The 19,185-nt window shown below is 45.1% G+C and overlaps 1 protein-coding gene across 4 annotated transcripts in view; it reads left to right on the plus strand.

Annotated features, from left to right (window-relative positions):
- The window catches only part of GFRA1 (GDNF family receptor alpha 1), a 234,760-nt gene that overhangs the window by 186,943 nt on the left and 28,632 nt on the right, over positions 1-19,185 (plus strand). For all 4 annotated transcript variants that reach the window (XM_018041625.1, XM_018041624.1, XM_018041623.1 and 1 more), the window contains 3 exons: positions 4,829-4,938; positions 7,767-7,901; positions 11,719-11,900. In XM_018041625.1, coding sequence (XP_017897114.1) covers positions 4,829-4,938; positions 7,767-7,901; positions 11,719-11,900 — 427 coding nt within the window. The remainder of the gene's footprint in view (positions 1-4,828; positions 4,939-7,766; positions 7,902-11,718; positions 11,901-19,185) is intronic.

Genomic DNA, 19,185 nt, shown 5'->3' on the forward strand with positions numbered 1-19,185 from the left:
GACTACCAGGGAAGTCCCCAGTCTTGACTTTCATTCCATCAACACCCACCATGAGTTTCCCTGGTGGATCAGCTGGTAAATAATCTGGCTGCAATGAGGGAAACCTGGGTTCTATCCCTGGATTGGGAAGATCCCCTGGAGAAGGGAATGGCTACCCACTCCAGTATTATGGCCTGGAGAATTGCATGGACTCTATAGTCCATGGGGTCGCAGGTTGGACTCTACTGAGCGGCTTTGACTCACTCAACACCTACCATTCAGGGCATTCTCCTTCCCTCCTCCTCCTTTAGTCCTCAGTTCTTGCCTCTGGGTACTCACTGGCTCAGCCTCCTTCCTTCCTTTGGCCAGTTTCCTGCTCTTCTCATCTCTGCTAGAGCAGGGAGGGCACAGAAGAAGCTTCAAGCAAATCTTTGCTTAAGAACAGAAACACCCAAGAGTCCTTCTCTTCTGCAGACCTGATCGTGTTATTTCTCTGTTTAAAATCCTTTGGTGGTTCCCACTGCTTTCAGGATGAAATCCAGCCTCTTAGGTCATTCAAGGCCCTTGCTGATCTTACCAACACCACCTCTTATCACTCATCTGTGGCCCCGCCATCCCAAGTGAACAATTGACAATTTTCTGGATGATGCGTGTGTTAGCTGTTGTTTTTGTTTAGTTGCCAAGTCATGTCTGAGTCTGTTTGACTCCATGTGTTAGGTGTAGTGGTTGAGAATGTCCTGTGGTTCTGGAGTCGCATAGAATGTGGTCACGTCACAGCTCCAGCACAGAGTTCTACAACCTCCGAGGAGTTAACTTAACCTCTCCTTGCCTTAGTGTCTCCATCTGCTAAATGGGACTGGGAGTATCACCTATTACAGTTAAAATTAAATATGTGGATAGATGCCAGACACTTCAGTCAGTGCCTGGCAGGTACAAATACTCTGATTATTCTGGGATTTTTATGAATGTGGTTACTTTATCACTTACTGCTTCCTTCTGCAGAGGGAACACCCTCTTCCACCTTTACCTGAAGGATCCTACTGATCCTCCAAGCCTCAGTCTCAATATTACAACTTCTCTGAAACTAGTTCCTGTTGTGTTAAAAGCTTCAATTGTAGAATCAGAATTTATTGTTGTTGTTGTTCAGTTGTGAAGAAGTGTCCAACTCTTTGCGACCCCATGGACTACAGCACGCCGAACTTCCCTGTCCCTCACTAACACCTAGAGTTTGCCCAAGTTCATGTCCATTGAATCGGTGATGCTATCCAACAGTCTCATCCTCTGCCACCTTCTTCTCCTTCTGCCTTCAGTTTTTCCCAGCGTAATGGTCTTTTCCAGTGAGTTGACTCTTCACATCAGGTGGCCAAAGTATTGGAGCTTCAGCTTCAGCATCAGTCCTTCCAATGAGTATTCAGGATTGATTTCCCTTAGGATTGACTGGTTTGATCTCCTTGTTGTCCAAGGGACTCTCAAGAGTTTTCTCCAGCACCACAGTTCGAAAGCATTAGTTCTTTGGCACTCAGCCTTCTTTGTGGTCCAACTCTCATTGAGTACATGACTGCTGAAAAGACCATAGCTTTGACTTTACAGACCTTTGTCAGCAAAGTGATGTCTTTGCTTTTTAATATGCTGTCTACGTTTCTCATAGCTTTTAAATCCTGGTTCTGCTGTTCACTATTTCACTCTAGCCTAAACTCAATAAGATGTTGTTTCCTCCTCTGGGAAATTAAGATAACAGAGTAATAGTCCCTACCTTATTAGAGTTGCCAGGAAAAAATATAAAGTTTATGAAGACATACCTAACATATTCTAAACACTCGATTCATGCTGTGTTACTTTTATTAGGAACCTTTCTTGTCCTTTATTGAGAACTAGCCATCGTGGTATTATCATCTTTTTACTTGTTTCTCTCACCTTCTAGATGGCAGGTTATTTGGGTTCAGGGACAGGGAACTCATTCATCCTTATTAACACAAGCATTTGACCCGTCATTCAGTCAATACAAAGGACAAGAAGTCAGCTGCTTTGTCAATACCTGTAATCATTTGCACACATTGCTTTGAGAGATTTCGGTGGCTGTGTTGTTGGGATGGGAGCATCTTTAGAGAGAACTGTTTTCTTTCTTTGGAAGATACTGGAGACGGGAGGTTAATTTATGACACCATTTCACACGTCATGTGACACAAAGGTGATTAGGGATGGGAGAGGTAGCTCATCCAGGAAGTGCTAAAATTCAACTCCCAAGAACTTTTGAGTTCCTAAGAACTCAAAGGAAGTAAAGATACTTCCTTTATCTGTGGGATTGACTACACCATGCTGGTTTTTTGAGAGCACTGTGCTAGTAAATATTTAACAACTAGTTCTCTAAGAACAGCATAGGGTTGTGATTTGTAGAGCTGGCAGATTACCGTGATGAAAATTCTCCCACCTAGCCCACTTTCAAGCTACCATTGTGAAGTTAACCAACTCGCAGAATTCATGAAAATGTACCAGTCCACCCGCTTGCACAACCACCATATAAACTTCTTCCTTCACTTTTTCTGTCTGTTAAATGTGAATCCCATAAAGGGATCATCGTGTCTCCAAACATGAATGGCAGAGGGAGGTGGATCAGAGGTGAAGGAACCAGCGAAATGTTCATGTTTCAGCAATGCCATGTGGGCTCACCATTATTTTTGAAACTCTTGGCATCCGCTGGCTGGTTTTGTCTTAGGACCAAGATCTGGGCTGACAGTCTTCTCTCCAAAACCAGCCTGTTCGGGGAGATGCTCAGAGCAGTATATCTAGTTTTATCCTCCCAATCAGGGTTATGTTCTCTGCAGCAGACTAACTCAATTAGCCTTTCATTCCAGAGTCCAATTGTGAGTCAATTCTGAGGTTGTTAAGCAAAATGAGTCTGGTGGCATTAGCCTCCCGCTGGAGGATAGTAATCCGAGTCACGGTGCTGTTCAGTTAATAGTCTGCTCGAGAGACTACGAGAAGCAGGAGGCTTGGAGACAGCACGACCTTTCATCCCTCTCTGGGGGGCAGCTGGGAGCGTGGGGCTGCCAGGTCAGGGAGCTGATCGGCTTGTGTGCAGAGCTGGAGTCCCAGCTGCCTGAACCACACAGTTGGCCTCTGCAAAGTTAGAAACCCAGTGCCATGAGATCATTAACTTTCATGACCAGGAAAACTCTTCTGAAATTGACACTCCATCCAAGATGGATGCCATTGGTGCCAGTTGAGTAAGTCTGAGTCACCTTTAGGGATTTCTTCTGAAAGATAAATCCTTTAACCAGGCTACAGAAAATGGCCAGGTTTTACGCCCTTCGGTGTGTTCAGTTAGAGTCAGAAAACACCAGCTAGGCTCAGACTGTGGGAGGGATGCAGGCACACACACACAGGCGCATGCACCAGCCTCATTTGGAGGATTTTTGCCAAGCCACTTAGCTGCACCACATGGCCCCGCTCGGGAAGCATTCTGAGGAGTGTCAGGTGCTGTGCAAAGAAAATAAAACAGAGCTTCAGCACCTGCCCCGGGGAGTCACAGGGATGGAACCAGGCGCACGACATACGGAGTGTACAGATCGGTGCAGATAGGGAAGCTCAGACACGCCTTGTTTACATGGGTTCAAGGAGAGACCAATCCCAAAGGAACACTGTGCAGCCTTTCCAATGTGCTGTGCACACAGCTCATTTCATCAGGCCTGTTAATCTTCTTCCAGTTCAAACTGTAGGAAAAGGGCCCAGAATATGCTTCCTACACACCCTTTACAACCCCCTGTGATCCCCACACATTCTACCTTGCTCAGCCCCACCCAGGCAACCCTGTTTATACCATTAGGGATGCTAAGTAAATACAATTTCTTGGGTGGAAAGAGGTAAAAACAGCCCTGGGTATGTTGGCTGCCAACTCGAGTGCGCTAAAGAGAAGGAGCTAAGACAGCCATCCATTGTCTCCTGTAATCGCCAGATAATTTAGCTTCTCTTGAAGTCTGTTGTGTTCCTCACATAGAAACAGAGCTGTTGTCTGCTCGGATGACCTCAGAGATGGCCCAGTGCTCATTTAGAATTTCTCCAACAATATCCTCTTCAGACTGAAAAACAGCCGGTTGGCCACAAAGAGCCCCTTTCCTCTGCAGACCAGTGATGTCTGCAGCCCCTTTGTACTTCGGCAACTTCACCACCACCCAGGGCTTCTGGGTGGACTGCACTGGCCCGTGGAGGCTTCCCGAACTGCAGACAGATGCTGCACTTCGACCAGGGGACCCCCTACACCTGGTCGCACCCTGAGCCAGTGTCACCAGTCCCTTTTGCCTTTCCCTGCAGTGCTGGAAAGGCAAACTCCCCCCTCAGCATCCCTTGGCTGGTATATACCACTGCCCCTCCCTGGGGTGGTAGATGAGAGATGACTTAGAAGACCAGATACGCATATTTTTAAAGCCACTAGGAATTACGGGAGCAGATGGGCTGTAGGATCCTATTTGGACACCAGGGACATGTTTCTGTATAAAGTAAATATTTTCCCAGTGTGGATCTCCGGTGAGTGTGTGCAGAAGCATATTTCCTAAAGATGCAAATAAGTCTAGTCAGAAATAAATATTGAAGGGAAACTTCAAAGCGTCAAGATTTCTCCAGTTGCAGGCCCTGAAGACTTCTCTGCAAAGGAGCAGACACAGGTGGGCGAGGGGATGGCTGGGGGCTTGTATATAAGAGAAGATGCTAACATTTTAAGAGTCTACACTCTCTGTATTTGGGGATGTTGAAAAAGGCCTAGCAAGAAAGGAATAAGGAAAAATTATGTCTGTGCAGAAGCTTGGGCTATTTTGAAGCACATCCTCCCCCCTCCCCCAATTTTCTTCTGTTGCAGATCTCGCCTGGCCGATTTTTTCACCAACTGCCAGCCGGAGTCAAGGTCCGTCAGCAGCTGTCTAAAGGAAAATTACGCTGACTGCCTCCTCGCCTACTCGGGGCTTATTGGTAAGATGGGGAGACACGGGATGGGAGAAAATGCTGGTTCACAAACACCCAGAGTCCTTCTGTTGTAGCTTGCCACTCTCTGTGGATGTAAAAATCTCGAACCCTCTGTGCTGGCGTTTTGATGTTGAGTCCTTTAGGACTTGTCTCTAAAAAAGCGGGGAGGGGGTGTGAGGAAGAAGGCAGGGAGCAGGGATTATTAAAGAGCAGGGAGGCAGCAAGTGTGAAGACCGGGGACGCATCTCAGTTGAAGAACTGACCACACAGAACAGAAGTAAGCGGGGAAAGCATGGTTATGGACGAGGAGAGCAAGTCAAACCAAGTGAACTGAAGTACGTAACTTTGGAGAGGGGGAGCCTGGAAGCCATGCAGTCTGGGGAAGTCAGAAAGGCTGTTTCCCTGAAATGGCCCTTTGGAAGGAAAATCCCTAAAGACTTGGTGTTCTGCTTGCCATTAATAGTCCGGGTAATTCAGCTCCTGTTAGGGAGGAGGGGGGGAGGTTTCCCTAATATTTTTTCCCTGAGAACAAACATAGCAGAAGTAGTCTTGTTCTGTCTTTCAAGACCTGAGGTTCTTGGCGTTCAGGAGAGCCGTGCAATTAGGCAAGGCACTGGTGAGTTGGGAGAGGACAGGAGTGAGGCGGGTTCGTGCCCAGAAATAAACAGGGCAGCAGGAGAAAAGGATGTGGCTCCTGGTACCAGGGCTGTGGGAAGCCTTGGAGGCAGGGCTCCCTCACGACTGTTGTGTGAGAAGGAACACATAGTGAAAGCTGGGGAAGAATGAGGGAAATCACAGTTGTCAGAAGCCTGATGGCTCAGCCAGGGCGCCAGCTCCTGCCACTCTCTCACTCGTCACTGGGCAGGAAGAACGTCGTAGCAAAAGTGACGGCACAGACCGTCTTTGTCGCCAGCATGTCTTCACAAGAGTCACTGGGAAAATCACTGGCCATACTGAATGCTGGGATATTGCAGGTGCTGTACACTCAGCCCAGTTTTATTGGCAAGGATACCTGTGCTGTCTTGGGTAATACCTTTCACCAGCGACTAACCATTCTCACTGATAGGTCCCATGAGCTTATCTTCCTTAAGTCAGCCCTCCATTTTTATTTATTTTTTTATTTGGCCATGCTGTGAGGCTGGCAGGACTGGCATGCAGCTCCTTAGATCCCTGACCAGGGATCAAACCCGTGACCACCCTGCAGTGGAAGCCTGGAGTCTTAACCACTGGGCAGCCAGGGAAGTCATTCCTCCAAATTTGCATTCAGTTTTCCCTTTTCTTAAATAAAGTAGTCCCTAGTAAGGATTATTTATCAATGATAGAGTTACATGTTTAAGAAATAACAGAATGAATTGAGTCGTGTAAATTGTAAAGAGTTTTTTAAAACGCAGAGAAACCCACAGTGTTAAGAGATCTGTAGCCCCGCTCCCAGATGTAATCATTGTTAATACCTTAGTCTGCACATTCGAGGTGCACATGCTCATTGAAAACTCGATGTGGGTTCAAGCTCAACAAACTGTTACATACCTGAGGATAATGAAATCACTTAAGGGAAGAACTAGTTGAAACAGTGCATTCTGTGAGCCAAAATTTATTTCTCTCTTGGGTCCAGATCTTTCCCTTCACTCTGGTCATTGGGTTCTAAGATCTCTGAAGACAAAGCTAGCTCCTACCTTTTCCAAATGTCAGGGATCCATTCTGGAGCCAGACATACAGTGGGTGCTTAGCAGACATACTCTAACCTCTTCATTCAGTGTTGGGGGTGCCTGTTCCTTTCATACCTAAAGTTACAAGCTTCTCTCTGCTGTGGGTTGAAGTTTTCATCCCAAGGTAGAATGGGACATTGTTTAGTTCAAGTCGGTAAGGAATGTACGGTGAAGAAGATATGCCCTTGATCCATAAGAGCTTAAAAAGAATTCTTTTTTTTTTTTTTTCTTTTTCTGTTTCTGAACCAAATATATCCTGTGGCTCACTGGACTGCCTATTGCTTCTTACTTCCACAAAATATATAAAAACAGAAGGCTTCTTGGCATGAGTAGGCATTGCCTGGTATGAGCCACCCAGGAGAAGACATTTGGGTCGTGTTAAGTGTAAAGGCATTGTTTATTCGCACCAATACAGAACTCATCAGAAGAACAGTGAGTACACAGGAAGATGCAGGCAAGAGACCACCCAGCATTTCTTTGAGGATTTTTGAGGACTATTAAGACAATACTCGAGGAGCCACTGGCTTAGGAAATTTCCACTGTTTATTTCCAATTCCATCACAACTTGGAAGACCTTGTTTAAATCTGTTGAGAGTCTAGTGAGCAGAGGCATTCTTGAATACATCTGGAACGTGGGGTAACCCATAAGGAAAGCTTCTAAGCTTCCCTGGGTTACTCTGAAGGAGCCATTTGCTTCCGATGGAAGTAGATGCAAAGTCCTAAAAGGCCTTTTAAGATATGTAAAACCAGCTCTATTTATTTGTGAAGATTAATGGCATTTTCAAGAAAATGCAAGGGATTTGGCAATTCATGCATTCTAAGTTAATTCTCTCCTGCTCCATGACATCCATACCATTTGTGCGGAGAAAAATACCCTAAGCGCAGCTCAAGGAGTTCTGTTAGAATTTTTTAAGTAAATGTGTAAATTATTTTATGTGCTCAAGATAAATTGCCAAGAAAATGCACTGCTTAACATAATTTCCCACTCAGCAAACACAGTGTTTGTAATTATCCACGGTGTTATCCATGGTGCATCCGTAGTCAGGGGAACATTTGTTTCTTTTCAGGCTATAGGAAAGTTTATATCATCACACAAGAATAAAACGCCTTGTTTTTTTACTCTTTTAGGTACAGTCATGACCCCAAACTACATTGACTCCAGTAGCCTCAGCGTGGCCCCCTGGTGTGACTGCAACAACAGCGGAAACGACCTGGAGGAATGCTTGAAATTTCTGAATTTCTTCAAGGACAACACATGTCTTAGTGAGTTTGAAAAAACATACAACAGCCACACAGACGTTTTCCCCTAAGTTCAAACTGTACTTTTGTGTTTCCTATGTCTGCCTTCTGTGTGTGTGTGTCTCTTTTTCTGCCTTCTCTGTCCGTGTCTGTCTGTTTTTTTGTGTGTGAATCCAGATCCTTTTAGCCACACGCATGGTGCAGCAGGACCAGAGCAAGTGATGAACTGGGTGCTGCCAAGGTGGCGAGTCCAGAGGCCCCAGGAAGCGAAAGACTCAATAGCCAAGGGCACATCCTGTGGGGAGGAACACTTCCACCCACAGATGAAATGTTGATCTTGGCAACCAGCCCCACGTCAGTTCCAGAGGTTTTTAAAACCTGGGCAGCATACGAAATGTGAAAGACTCGGGCAAGTTAGATGAGGGTAGGCCTCCAAGGGCTCTGTGAGAAAAATTAGACTGTTAACATCAATAGCCCCCTGGATGTTCAGGGTTGGCTCAGAGGAGAAGCAGCAGTTCTTGAGTGGAATGGGCTGGTGATGCAGCCAGGAGCTTCCGAGATGAGATGAGCTGGGGGTAGGGGCCGGGGGGAGGTTTCTGCTTGGAAACAGTACCATTATTATTGCAGGGTCCTTTAGGCAATTTGGAAACACGTTTCCCAGGGGAAGAGGGATAGAGAGAAATGTAAGGGTGTGAACGATGAGCCTCATCAAATGAAGTTGGAAAGCACTGTGCCAGGTCTCCCTTCTATCCACTGAGATGTGTGTGCCCCAGGCAGAGATCCAGCTGAATACCTCATTCGTGTCTTGCAGCAGCCGCCCTTCATGTATCGGGTGCCTCCTCTTTGTGCAAACTCCCTCTAGGAGGAGTGTAACTTATATCCGGTTGGCCAAAAAGCTTGTTCGGGTTTTCTCGTAAGATATTAGGGAAAACTTGACCAAACTTTTTGGCCAGCCCAATACATTGTCTCATTGACTGTAACCTGCACAAGAATCCTAGGAGATGCACTTATAGTATCTGCATGTCACAGTGGAATAAGCGGCTGGTATTCACCTAGACCAGCCACGCCAGAGATAGGATCCAAAGCCCCACCCAGTTCCTTCCTGTGCAGCCCCTGCACCCCGTGGGTTTCTGCATCAGGCCTGAGATTGAGGGGCTGGTGCCTAAAAACACAAGCCTGAACATCAAGGACCAGGTAGAACTTCCCAGTGGGAAGCATGGGCCAAGGTTCACCTATCTCTGAGCACTGTGCCCTTAGGTGACAATTTCTCCATGGTACTCTGACTGATTTCTAAAGAATTAGCAAACTATTTACTGCTTGCACACAGGAAAGCTATTAAGTGTTACTTCAAAAACCTCCTCATTGTTTCTTTTGTTGAAAAGACAAATCTAAGAGATTCACTCAGTAGGTACTTGGCTGTAACCAAATGCTTTGATCATCTTAAAACAAAAACAAGCTTTTGGACACTGAAATGAAATTTGAAACTAGTCTAAAGTGTGGAGACATTTGCGAGAATAACATTGGGCACTCTATCATGGAACTATACCTTAAGCCTCTTCTTTGGTCTTAACTGAAATAAATCATGTGTGTGTGTGTTTGTGTGTGTGTGTGTGTGTGTGTATGTGTGTGTGTGTGTATCCTCTTTTTCATGTCCTGCACACTCTTCTGGCAGAATCCAGGTTTTAATGAAGATAAAGCAATGACAATAGAGGTTAGTGTGAGAAAAAAAGATTATACTCACTTGGGCTGGAAAACCACTGCCTCAGAGAGAAATTAAAGTGGTCCCTGTTTAATAATATGTTGGTGAAGGGGAGAATGGTATCTTAATGCTAATGATTTTTTAATAAACAGAAACACATTTGGCCTTCAATGAGGACCAAAGCCAGCCAGAATTTTTCATAGTCATTCCATTTATACTTTGATTAGATGGAGCACAGCCCACCAAAGACACAGACTAAATTCAGCCTCTTGCAACAGGCCCTAGGGTAGAAGGAACTGGAATTTGTAGATTTCAACCCAAATGTAATAACCCAGTTCCCCCATCCCTTCAAATTAACCAAACCTCTCTAATTCCCCTAGCACAAGCATGATGCCAATCTATTGCTTCCCTGGTGGCTCAGATGGTAAAAGAACCTGTCTGCAGTGCAGAAGACCCGAGTTCAATCCCTGGGAAGGGAAGATCCCCTGAAGAAGGGAATGGCAACCCACTCCAGTATTCTTGCCTAGAGAACCCCATAGACAGAGAAGCCCGGCAGGCTACAGTTCGTAGGGTCACAAGGAGTCAGACATGACTTAGCAACTGAACAACAGTGTATTGTATACTTTCTCTATTTGCCTCCTCAACCAGAATATAACCTCTGAGAGGACAGGGACTTTTCTGTCGAGTTGGTGTCATTTGTCCCCTACTGATTCTCAGCATAGAACAGTGCCTGGCACTTAGTAGATATTCCATTGACACCTGAATGACCGAGTGAGCAAGTGGACAATCTTCCCAGATGACAAGGCAAACGTGCTGGAAATCACAGTTTCAACAAATGACATGGGTCTCCTGAATCTACATGCCTTAACAGGACAAAGGAAGGTTTTGTTTTATTGTTGTAGTCCTGGGTCATTTAAGGAAACTGGTTGCTCAAGTACCACTGTCTTTACCTTCCACCCACCCGTTAAGCTCTGTAACCCAGCTGGGAGCTCAAGAAGCATTGATATTAATTTGAAGCTGTTTCCTACAGACTAAAAAATGTAAAGTTTTCAAAAACAAGCTTCCAATTTGCCGAACTTCAAGGATAACAATTTTAGAACAAAATGTCACTTCTGAGAGGAAGATTAGGCTTAAATTATTCTGTCTCGTATATTGAAAAATGCCAGCTAAGAGTCATATATTAACAATTTGCACATTCAGGTCCCAAATGGAAGAGTTTGATTTCTTATACAATGAATATGAAATAAAAAAAAATTCCTAAATCCAGGCCAAATCCCTGAGGACCTGATTAAAACCTGTTTCTTATTCATCTCGGGGAGGGGAACAACACACAACCAATTTACTCTTGCCATAAAAAACAATCTAATCCCATGAAATTGTAATAAGCTTTTAAAGTTTTACATTTTAAACTTTTCATTTAAGCAGGGCTGCACCTTCCTAATTATGCAGATTTTGTTCAGAAGACTGGGAGCAGAAAGGAAAAAAATAATCTTGCTTACATTTTCATGATATATTATTGATGAGGTTTGGGATATATTTTTCTTTTAAGGAAATCGGTTGTGTTTATACTTTGAGCAATGCCAAGCTCATAGTAGGTGCTCTTTGGTAGCAGATCACATTTTTTTTTTTTTTTTGCTGTTTGATTTCACTGCCTGCTGAATTCGTATGAATGCTACTGAGTCACCCCAGGCTCATAATTAGGGATTTGGTACTTACTAATTAGCGTGCATTTAGTATAAAATTTTGACACAAGCATTTTTTTGAAAGATGGAACAGTGATTGTGATCCCAAACAGCAGGTCTAAGGCTATTTTGAGTCAAGTTTCAAAAGACTTCACTGATGGATGTTTCAGGGAAAGGATCTTATTCAGTACCTGGTACTTGAAGAGGGACGTGGTAAATATTTGTTGCACTTACAGAGCATAGCTAAGTGTCCAGCTCAGGGTTTAATGAGTGAATTGATTTTAGAGCACCTGACCCATGGCTGGCTCAGTGTGTAGTGGGTGGATGGATGGATGGGTTTTGCTTAGAGAAGTCCAGTGCGCTCATCAGAATTTCTAGTGTGCCTCTCTGGCTTCATATATCCTGTCCGTTACATTTGCTGCTTGCCTTTGAAATTGGATTTCCTCCTGTTTTACTGCAGAAAATGCAATTCAAGCCTTTGGCAATGGCTCAGATGTGACTGTGTGGCAGCCAGCCCTCCCAGTTCAAACCACCACTGCCACCACCACCACAGCCTTCCGGGTCAAGAACAAGCCCCTGGGGCCAGCAGGCTCTGAGAATGAAATCCCCACTCATGTTTTACCACCTTGTGCAAACTTACAGGTAAGAGAGGAGGCCCAAACTCTCTGTTGGCACAGACTTCTGGGTGGGGACACAGACTCATTTTCTGAAGTGCATTTAGAGATGGTTGGAAAGAGGTAAAATGCTGCTCAGGTTTAAATCTTATTAAGTGCATTTTAACCATGAGAGGTGAAGATCATGATGTACTGTAGAGTGGAGAGACAGATGGACTCTGGGACCAACTCTGCCATTTACAAGGCATGGGCCTTTGGTCCAAGCACTCATATTGGTCTTGATGTCCTCACCTATAAAATGAGGGGCTTGGGCAGATGAATCCTTAAGCTTTCTGTTTGCAGAGTGGTAGATTTGAGTTGGCTATTTGTTTATTTAGTATGCTTTTTCAGTGTTCTGTCCAAAGCAGCAGCATACAGAAAAGGAAGAAGGAACTCTTGGCTTTCTAAAAAAGAATTTTTTTTAAAATTTTATACAATTTTTAAAGGTTGCTTTCCATTTACAGCTATTACAGAATAGTGTCTGTATTCTCCTACATCCTTGAACCTATCTGATACCCACCAGTTCGTGCTTCCCACTCCTGTATGGCCCCTCCCCCCATCCTTCTCTCTGCTTGTAACCTCTAGTTTATTCTTTCTGTCCGTGAGTCTGCTTCATTTTTGTTATATTCACTAGTTTATTGTATTTTTTAGATTCCACAAAAAGTGATATACAGTATTTGTCTTCTTCTGTCTGACTTATTTCACTTAGTATAATGCCTTCCAGGGTCATCCGTGTTGCTGCAAATGGCAAAGTTTCATTCTTTTTAATGGCTGAGTAGTTGTCCGGTGTGTGTGTGTGTGTGTGTGTGTGTGTGTGTGTGTGTGTATGTGTTCTTTATCCATTCATCTGTTGATGGACACTTAGTTTGCTTTCGTATCTTGCCCATTGTAAATAATGCTTCTGTGAACATTGGGGTGCAGGTATCTTTTCAAATTAGCATTTTGTTTTTCTTGTATATATACCCAGGAGTGGAACTGCAGACTCATGTGATAGTCTGTCTTTAGTTCTTTTTGAGAAACCTCCCATACTATTTTCCACAGTGGCTATACCAGCTTACATTCCCAGCAACAGTACTCAAGAACCCCCTTTTCCTACATCCTCCACATGCTGTCTGTGTCCTTGTTGATGATAGCCATGCTGACAGGTGTGAGATGATATCTCCTTGTGGTTTTCGTTTGCATTTCCTTGATGATCATGATGTTGAGCATCTTTTCATGTGCCTGTTGGCCGTCTGCATTTCCTCTTTGGAAAAATGTGTATTCAGTTCTTCTGCCCATTTTTAATTGGGTTATTTCTTTGATGTTACGTTGTATGAACTGTTTATATGTGCTGGATATTAATCCCTTATCAGTCATGTCACTTGCAAATATTTTCTCCCATTCAGGGGATTGTCTTGGGAGCCCCTGGCTTTGTCTCCATCACTAGCATTTAAACTCAGTGTGGAATATTTAACTCTGTCTAAAGCTGTGCCAGAGACAGTGTTATTAGTGAAGTATTAAGGCAAATGTAGCGTCCTGGGCAGCATCATTCTTCAGGAAGCACAAGAAGATACTCTTTCATTTGAGTTGCTGTGAAACCCTGCACTGAAAGCCCCTTGCGTGAACAGAGTCCAGTGAAAAGGGCCCAGAGACTTCTTTGGGGTTGAGGCAGATCTCCAAGGGCCAGGACCACAATGACCTACGAATGGTCATTTCCTGACTTTAGTCAAAGCAGAGTGCTTATTCTGCCTTTTTATTTTTTTCATCGTAATGAGTATTCAGCTGTTTGGGAACCTCTTCATGTCCTCACCAAGGATTCTCACACACCTCACCTCTTCGGACATTGCCCTCCTGGTGGCTGGGGGAGAGATGGTATGATTGTGTTGTTACTACAGTGTTAATCCACCTTGTTCTTTCATCAGAGGATGTGGGGCTCAGAGAGGGGACACTTCGGCTCGAGCCCACAGAGCTGGCAAGTCATGGAACCGGCCCTGGAATCTAGAGGCTTGTGTTCTTTCCATGGTTCCTCTTGGATTTGAGAGGCAGTGGTGACCACGTGGTGACGCTGCCTCCTGCCATGCTAGGGGAAGGGACATGTGCCAAGCACAGTGCTGTCCCTTCAGCCTTGTCACAGAAATATGTCCTCCCACCTCTCCACCACCCCCACCCCGGGCCCCACCAAGATCCCCCTCACCAGAACACTTACCAGAAACTTCTCTGTAAATACCTTCTTGACTCACTGCCTCGTCTGTTCCCTAGAAAGTATTAGGGCAGTTTTTCTTTTTTTCTGTCTTACACTATTTATTCATTTACGTGGCTATGCTGGGTCTTAGTTGTGGCACATGGCATCCTTCGCCGTGGTGCTCAGCCTCCTTGCTAGTTCTCTTCTCTCTAGTGCAGTCCTCAGGCAGTCCTCATGCCCTGCAGCATGTGGGATTTTCATTTCCTGACCAGGGGTCAGGGATCAAACCTGCGTCCCCTGCATTGGAAGGCGGATTCATAATCACTGGACCACCAGGGAGGTCCCGGGAGCAGTTTTTGTCCTTCTGCTTTGCTTGCTATCTTCTTGCCCCAACACTCCCGTCTTCTTCTTAGATATCCCACCTGCCGTTCAGCTGAGCTATGTTTCTGTTCTCGTCCTCCTGGGTCCCCACCAACATCGCACTCTCAAATGCACTCACGCAGAAGACTAAGGAGAAGGTGGGTGGGAAGGCACAGGCCTAGGGTCAACCAGATGTTCTTCATACTTCTAAAGTATTTCCTGAGCCGTCCTCATCTTCAAAGCACCATGCAAAAAATGCCAGAAGTAGGAAGAGGCTTGGGGAGTACTGCAGCATCTAACCGCCGAAGCCTGCAGCAGAGCCCTGCAGTTCAGGGAGGGGAAGCCGCTTGCACCAAGTCACCAGCTGCTTAGAGGTGTGTCTAGAAGAGCAGTCTCTTCTTTCTCTGTGGCCAAGCCTCAGTGTCCTGCTTCCTCCTAGGTCAGCCTTCCGTTCTTGTCGGGTCCGCTCAGATTCCAGCATCAGTAAAGACTGGTGGCCAGATGAGGGTAGGACCCTGTTATAATGAGGTGATAACAGTGGCCAGGGGTGGTTCCTGACCACAGGAAAAGGCAAAGCTCTGGCTGCAGCAGAAACAGGTTCTTCTCTGCTCGTGTCTAAGTACATGGAGCTTGACGGCAGAGGCAGTGTCCAGCCTGCTTATTAACCTCCTTTGGTGTTCTGGAAACTTCGTGAAGGTGGGCATTCAAAACTGAAATTCTGTCCTCTGTGAATGCACAAATGCTAGGCAAAATGCAGCTGGTCAGTGTCTTTGGAAGTTCAGACTCTGTGAATAGGTGGCATCTCAGAAGAATAGTCATTTCTGGAAGCTCCTTGAAATCAGTTTTTCCCCATGGGAGAGCAGTCTGCCGTCCATGAGGAGGTGTTCTTCTCTGCATCTCCTTGGTCGCCCCCACCCCACCAGATCATCTGTCCTCTGCTTTTTGGGGTGTGGTGCTTGGCCTGGCCACCAGTATTTACCTCCATCTAGATCTGCTCAACCATCTCCCCTGTAAGGGGAACCCTGTACCACTGCAGGGTTTCCCTGGCAACGTCAGGGGACCCATGAAATCTATTCCCAAGAAATAGCCTTTCCTTCCCCTGTATTAGTGGTAGGGACTCTGCCTCATAAACAGAGGGACAAAGTACAATTAAAGCATGATGTTTCTCTCAGGATTGCCATTTAACTTCTCAACAGAGTGGGGCAGTGGAGACAGGGGAATACAGAGGAAGCAGGGGGACAGCTACACCTCTCTTCCCAATGACACACGCACAATCCACCCACCTGGCAGCTAAACAGCATTTTACTTCTAGGGAGCTCTTAAGGGTTCCACGAAACCTCACCTTACCTCCTAAGATGACTCCTTATCAGAGCTCATTTTTGCACATGTGAGGAAAGGAGTGAGGGCTTAGGTTTTGCAGTCAAGAATGTGTGCAGACCCAGGCTCTCATCCTCACCAACACTGTGACCTCTCCAAGCCTCCACTTCCTCATCTACAAAATGCTAGGACTTCTTTGGAGAAGGAAATGGCAACCCACTCCAGTATTCTTGCCTGGGAAATCCCATGCACAGAGGATACTGGCCAGCTGTAGTCCATGGGGTTGCAAAGAGTCAGACTTCCTAGCTACTAGATTGAGAGGATTAAATGGTGGTAATTTTTCATTGCCTGGGGTAGAGTGAATGTTCCAGAATGTCACATGTGATGCTTAATCCCAAGTCAGTTGGCCATTTAGTCCCTTTGCAAGAGATGGATGGTGGCATTGTGGTTTGCTTGGGGTGTTACGCTGGGGAACGGTGGTGTGAGTTAGCACTAACAGTTGTAGAGGGAGTTTCCTTTTGTGAAACATTTCACATGCATTGTGCTCTTTTGTCCTCGTAGCATCCCACGAGTCAGGTATGGTAGTCATCCTTCTCTTTTACAAATGAGGCAGCTGAGGCAGGGACATGCTAGGAACTTAACCGAGATCGCACAGTCATTCTTCGGTGGGGCTAAGATGTCTGACTCCGAGGCCAGTGCATGTTCGCCTTGCTCCATGACCTTGGACAGCCTGGGCTCTTTCTTTGAATTAGGAGTGGATAGAGAGGAAAAAGTAAAAAATAGAAAAGGAGGTCTTGCAGTGTTTGTCTGTGTCTGGCTTATTTCACTTAGCGTAATGTCCTCTGGGTTCGTGATCTCATTTATATGTGGAATCTAAAAAAGTTGAACTGTTTAAAGCAGAGACTAGAATGGTGGTTACCAGGGGCTAGGAGTGGGGAAAATGGGAAGATGCTGGTTATAGTATACAAACTTTCAGACATGCAAGATGAACAAGTTCTGGATATATATAGCATGGTGACAGTACTTAGCAATACCATATTATATGCTTGAAATTGCTTAGAGAATATATCTTAGTTGTTCTTACCCCACCCCACCCCCAAAACTGGTAACTATGTCAGGTGTGTAATATGTTACTCAGCTTGATTGCTGTAAGCCTTTCACAGTGTATGAAAGTGAAAGTGTTAGTGGCTCATTTGTGTCCGACTCTTTGGGACACTGTGGACTGTAGCCCACCAAACTTCTTTGCCCATGTGATTCTCCAGGCAAGAATACTGGAGTAGGTAGCCATTCCCTTCTCCAGGAGATCTTCCAGACACAAGTATCGTACCTAGGTCTTTTGCATTGCAGGCAGATTCTTTATCATCTGAGCCACCAGGGAAGCCCCCAGTATACACATATATTGAAACATCAAGTTGTGTGCCTTAAGTAAATACAATTTTTATTTGTCAATTATATCTCCATAAAGCTGTAGCAGGGTAGGGAGGATAGGAAAAAAAGGAAAGGAGAAGCTGAATTTGACAGACCCATGTGTCCCAGTGCTTCCTGAAGGCAGCAATTCGAATGATGGAAAAATCAGAAAGCTCATGCTTTAGGCAGGGATGTTTTATGACTAAATCCCAGGAGGGAGAGTATAAGGGAAAGACAAAGTTTGCCAGTAAAACTTCTTGCGGCTTGATGATCTCTTTAAAATGACCTACATTAAGAATGGTTGAAAGAATCAGTGGAAGCCAGAGGATCGGGAGGGATGAGTGACTGATGAGAAATGGGACTTAGCCCATGAGAACGTGGTCCCTGGCTTTGATTTAGGACTCCTGCTTCAACATAGGGCTCCCAGGAGACTCATTCTTCCCATCTGTCCTTCCTTTGCCTGCCTGGCTGTCTTCAGACAAATTACCATTTGCCAGGGGGTCCTAGAAATATCTTAGAATGGCGTTTGTCCCGGTACATGTGTCGTTCCTCAGAATAGAATTGACTTAAACCAGCTTGGGATCCATTGGTAACAGATTTGGAGAAAGTCAACTATCTTTGGCAGCTTTAAAGTTCACTTCCCTTGAGAAGCACCCTCTTGTAATATTTTTAAATATACAATAATATGAGAAAACTCGGAGGGACTTGGGTTTCTGTCTTAACATTTGAGATAGATTTCCCCCTTGGAAGGGAAGAAATAAGAATAAACATTTTCAAAAGTCGGTTTCAAAGTGTAATTATCAACAAACCAAACACAATTCTTTTGGGGAAAAGTGTAGCTTTGGGTGTGGTATGCACAGGGCTCATCTACAGTTCCTATGAAAGGCTCAGCTTTAAAAAAAGCAAAATTGATTGATTAGTACAAAATGTCATAGAAACATCCAAGAGCTAACCCCCTGAGGTGATAAAATACCAGGTTTTGGGTAACCAGCCAAGCTCCCATGTCAGGATTAATTGGCAGGCATATTAGTAACAAGCGTGACACAGGCTGTGCTATTGTTGGCATATCCCTTTGACTTGTACAAAGTGGTCACATGATAAAGAAACATTAAAAATCATACCAATTATTTCATCTTCTGTGCACTTGAGTGGCCTGGGAGCTGGAAAAGGCTCAGCATATTTAAATCAAATGGACTGTACTTGTCACTTATTTAAAGTAAATATCTTTTGGAAGTGTAGGTGTTAGAAAAAAATCTCTACTTTGCATTGTTGAACATCACTTAACTCTGGTGGCTTAAAGTGACGACCTCTTAAAGTAGCCTTTCTTTCGGCCCTAGCTTACAACGATAAAATAAGATGGTAGAGACTGGGGGATATAGCCTTGGGATTAGTGCTGGGATCCTTGAGAAATCTTCACTGCCTCTGCCCCTTTTCTTGGAAGGAGATGTGATGTGTGATTGAGAGAAGAAAATCTGATAGGTGGGGGCACACGCCCAGAGCCAAAGCTGCAGGATGGAGGTCAGGTCGTTGTGGGCACTTGGTGGGGACTCTTGGGAACACGGCTAGTGACATCCAAAGTCAGTTTGTTTTTATGAACCAGAAAAACATATCTGTGAGTGAGACATGGAGGGACAGCAGTTGTGGATCTCGGGTTTAAGTCCCCTCCCCTCATCCTAGTGGGACTTTTAAGGCAGCATTCTAGGGAAGGATTCATAAGAGCAACTTTTTCAATCAGAAAGGAGATATGAGCGGGGTTTAAATGAATAACTTTTGCAAGAATGCTTATTCCTAAAGTCAGCAATGCAAAGCCTGGCTGTCCCTTCCCCACTTCAACAATCGTGTCATTTTCTTTGGCAGTCAGACTGTGCTAGCCCTGAGAGGAACCGTGCTGGCCCTCTGGGGGCCACGAGGGCAAAGACTTTGAGGTGGGCATTTTTTTTTCTGGAGCAGACCACCTGGATTCACTCGATTTCAGGCTAGGTCTATACCTCCCTGGCCTCTCAGTACAGTCCCTTCTCTTGGCCAAGTA

This window comes from Capra hircus, chromosome 26 (assembly GCF_001704415.2).
Source record: "Capra hircus breed San Clemente chromosome 26, ASM170441v1, whole genome shotgun sequence".
NCBI lineage: Eukaryota > Metazoa > Chordata > Mammalia > Artiodactyla > Bovidae > Capra > Capra hircus.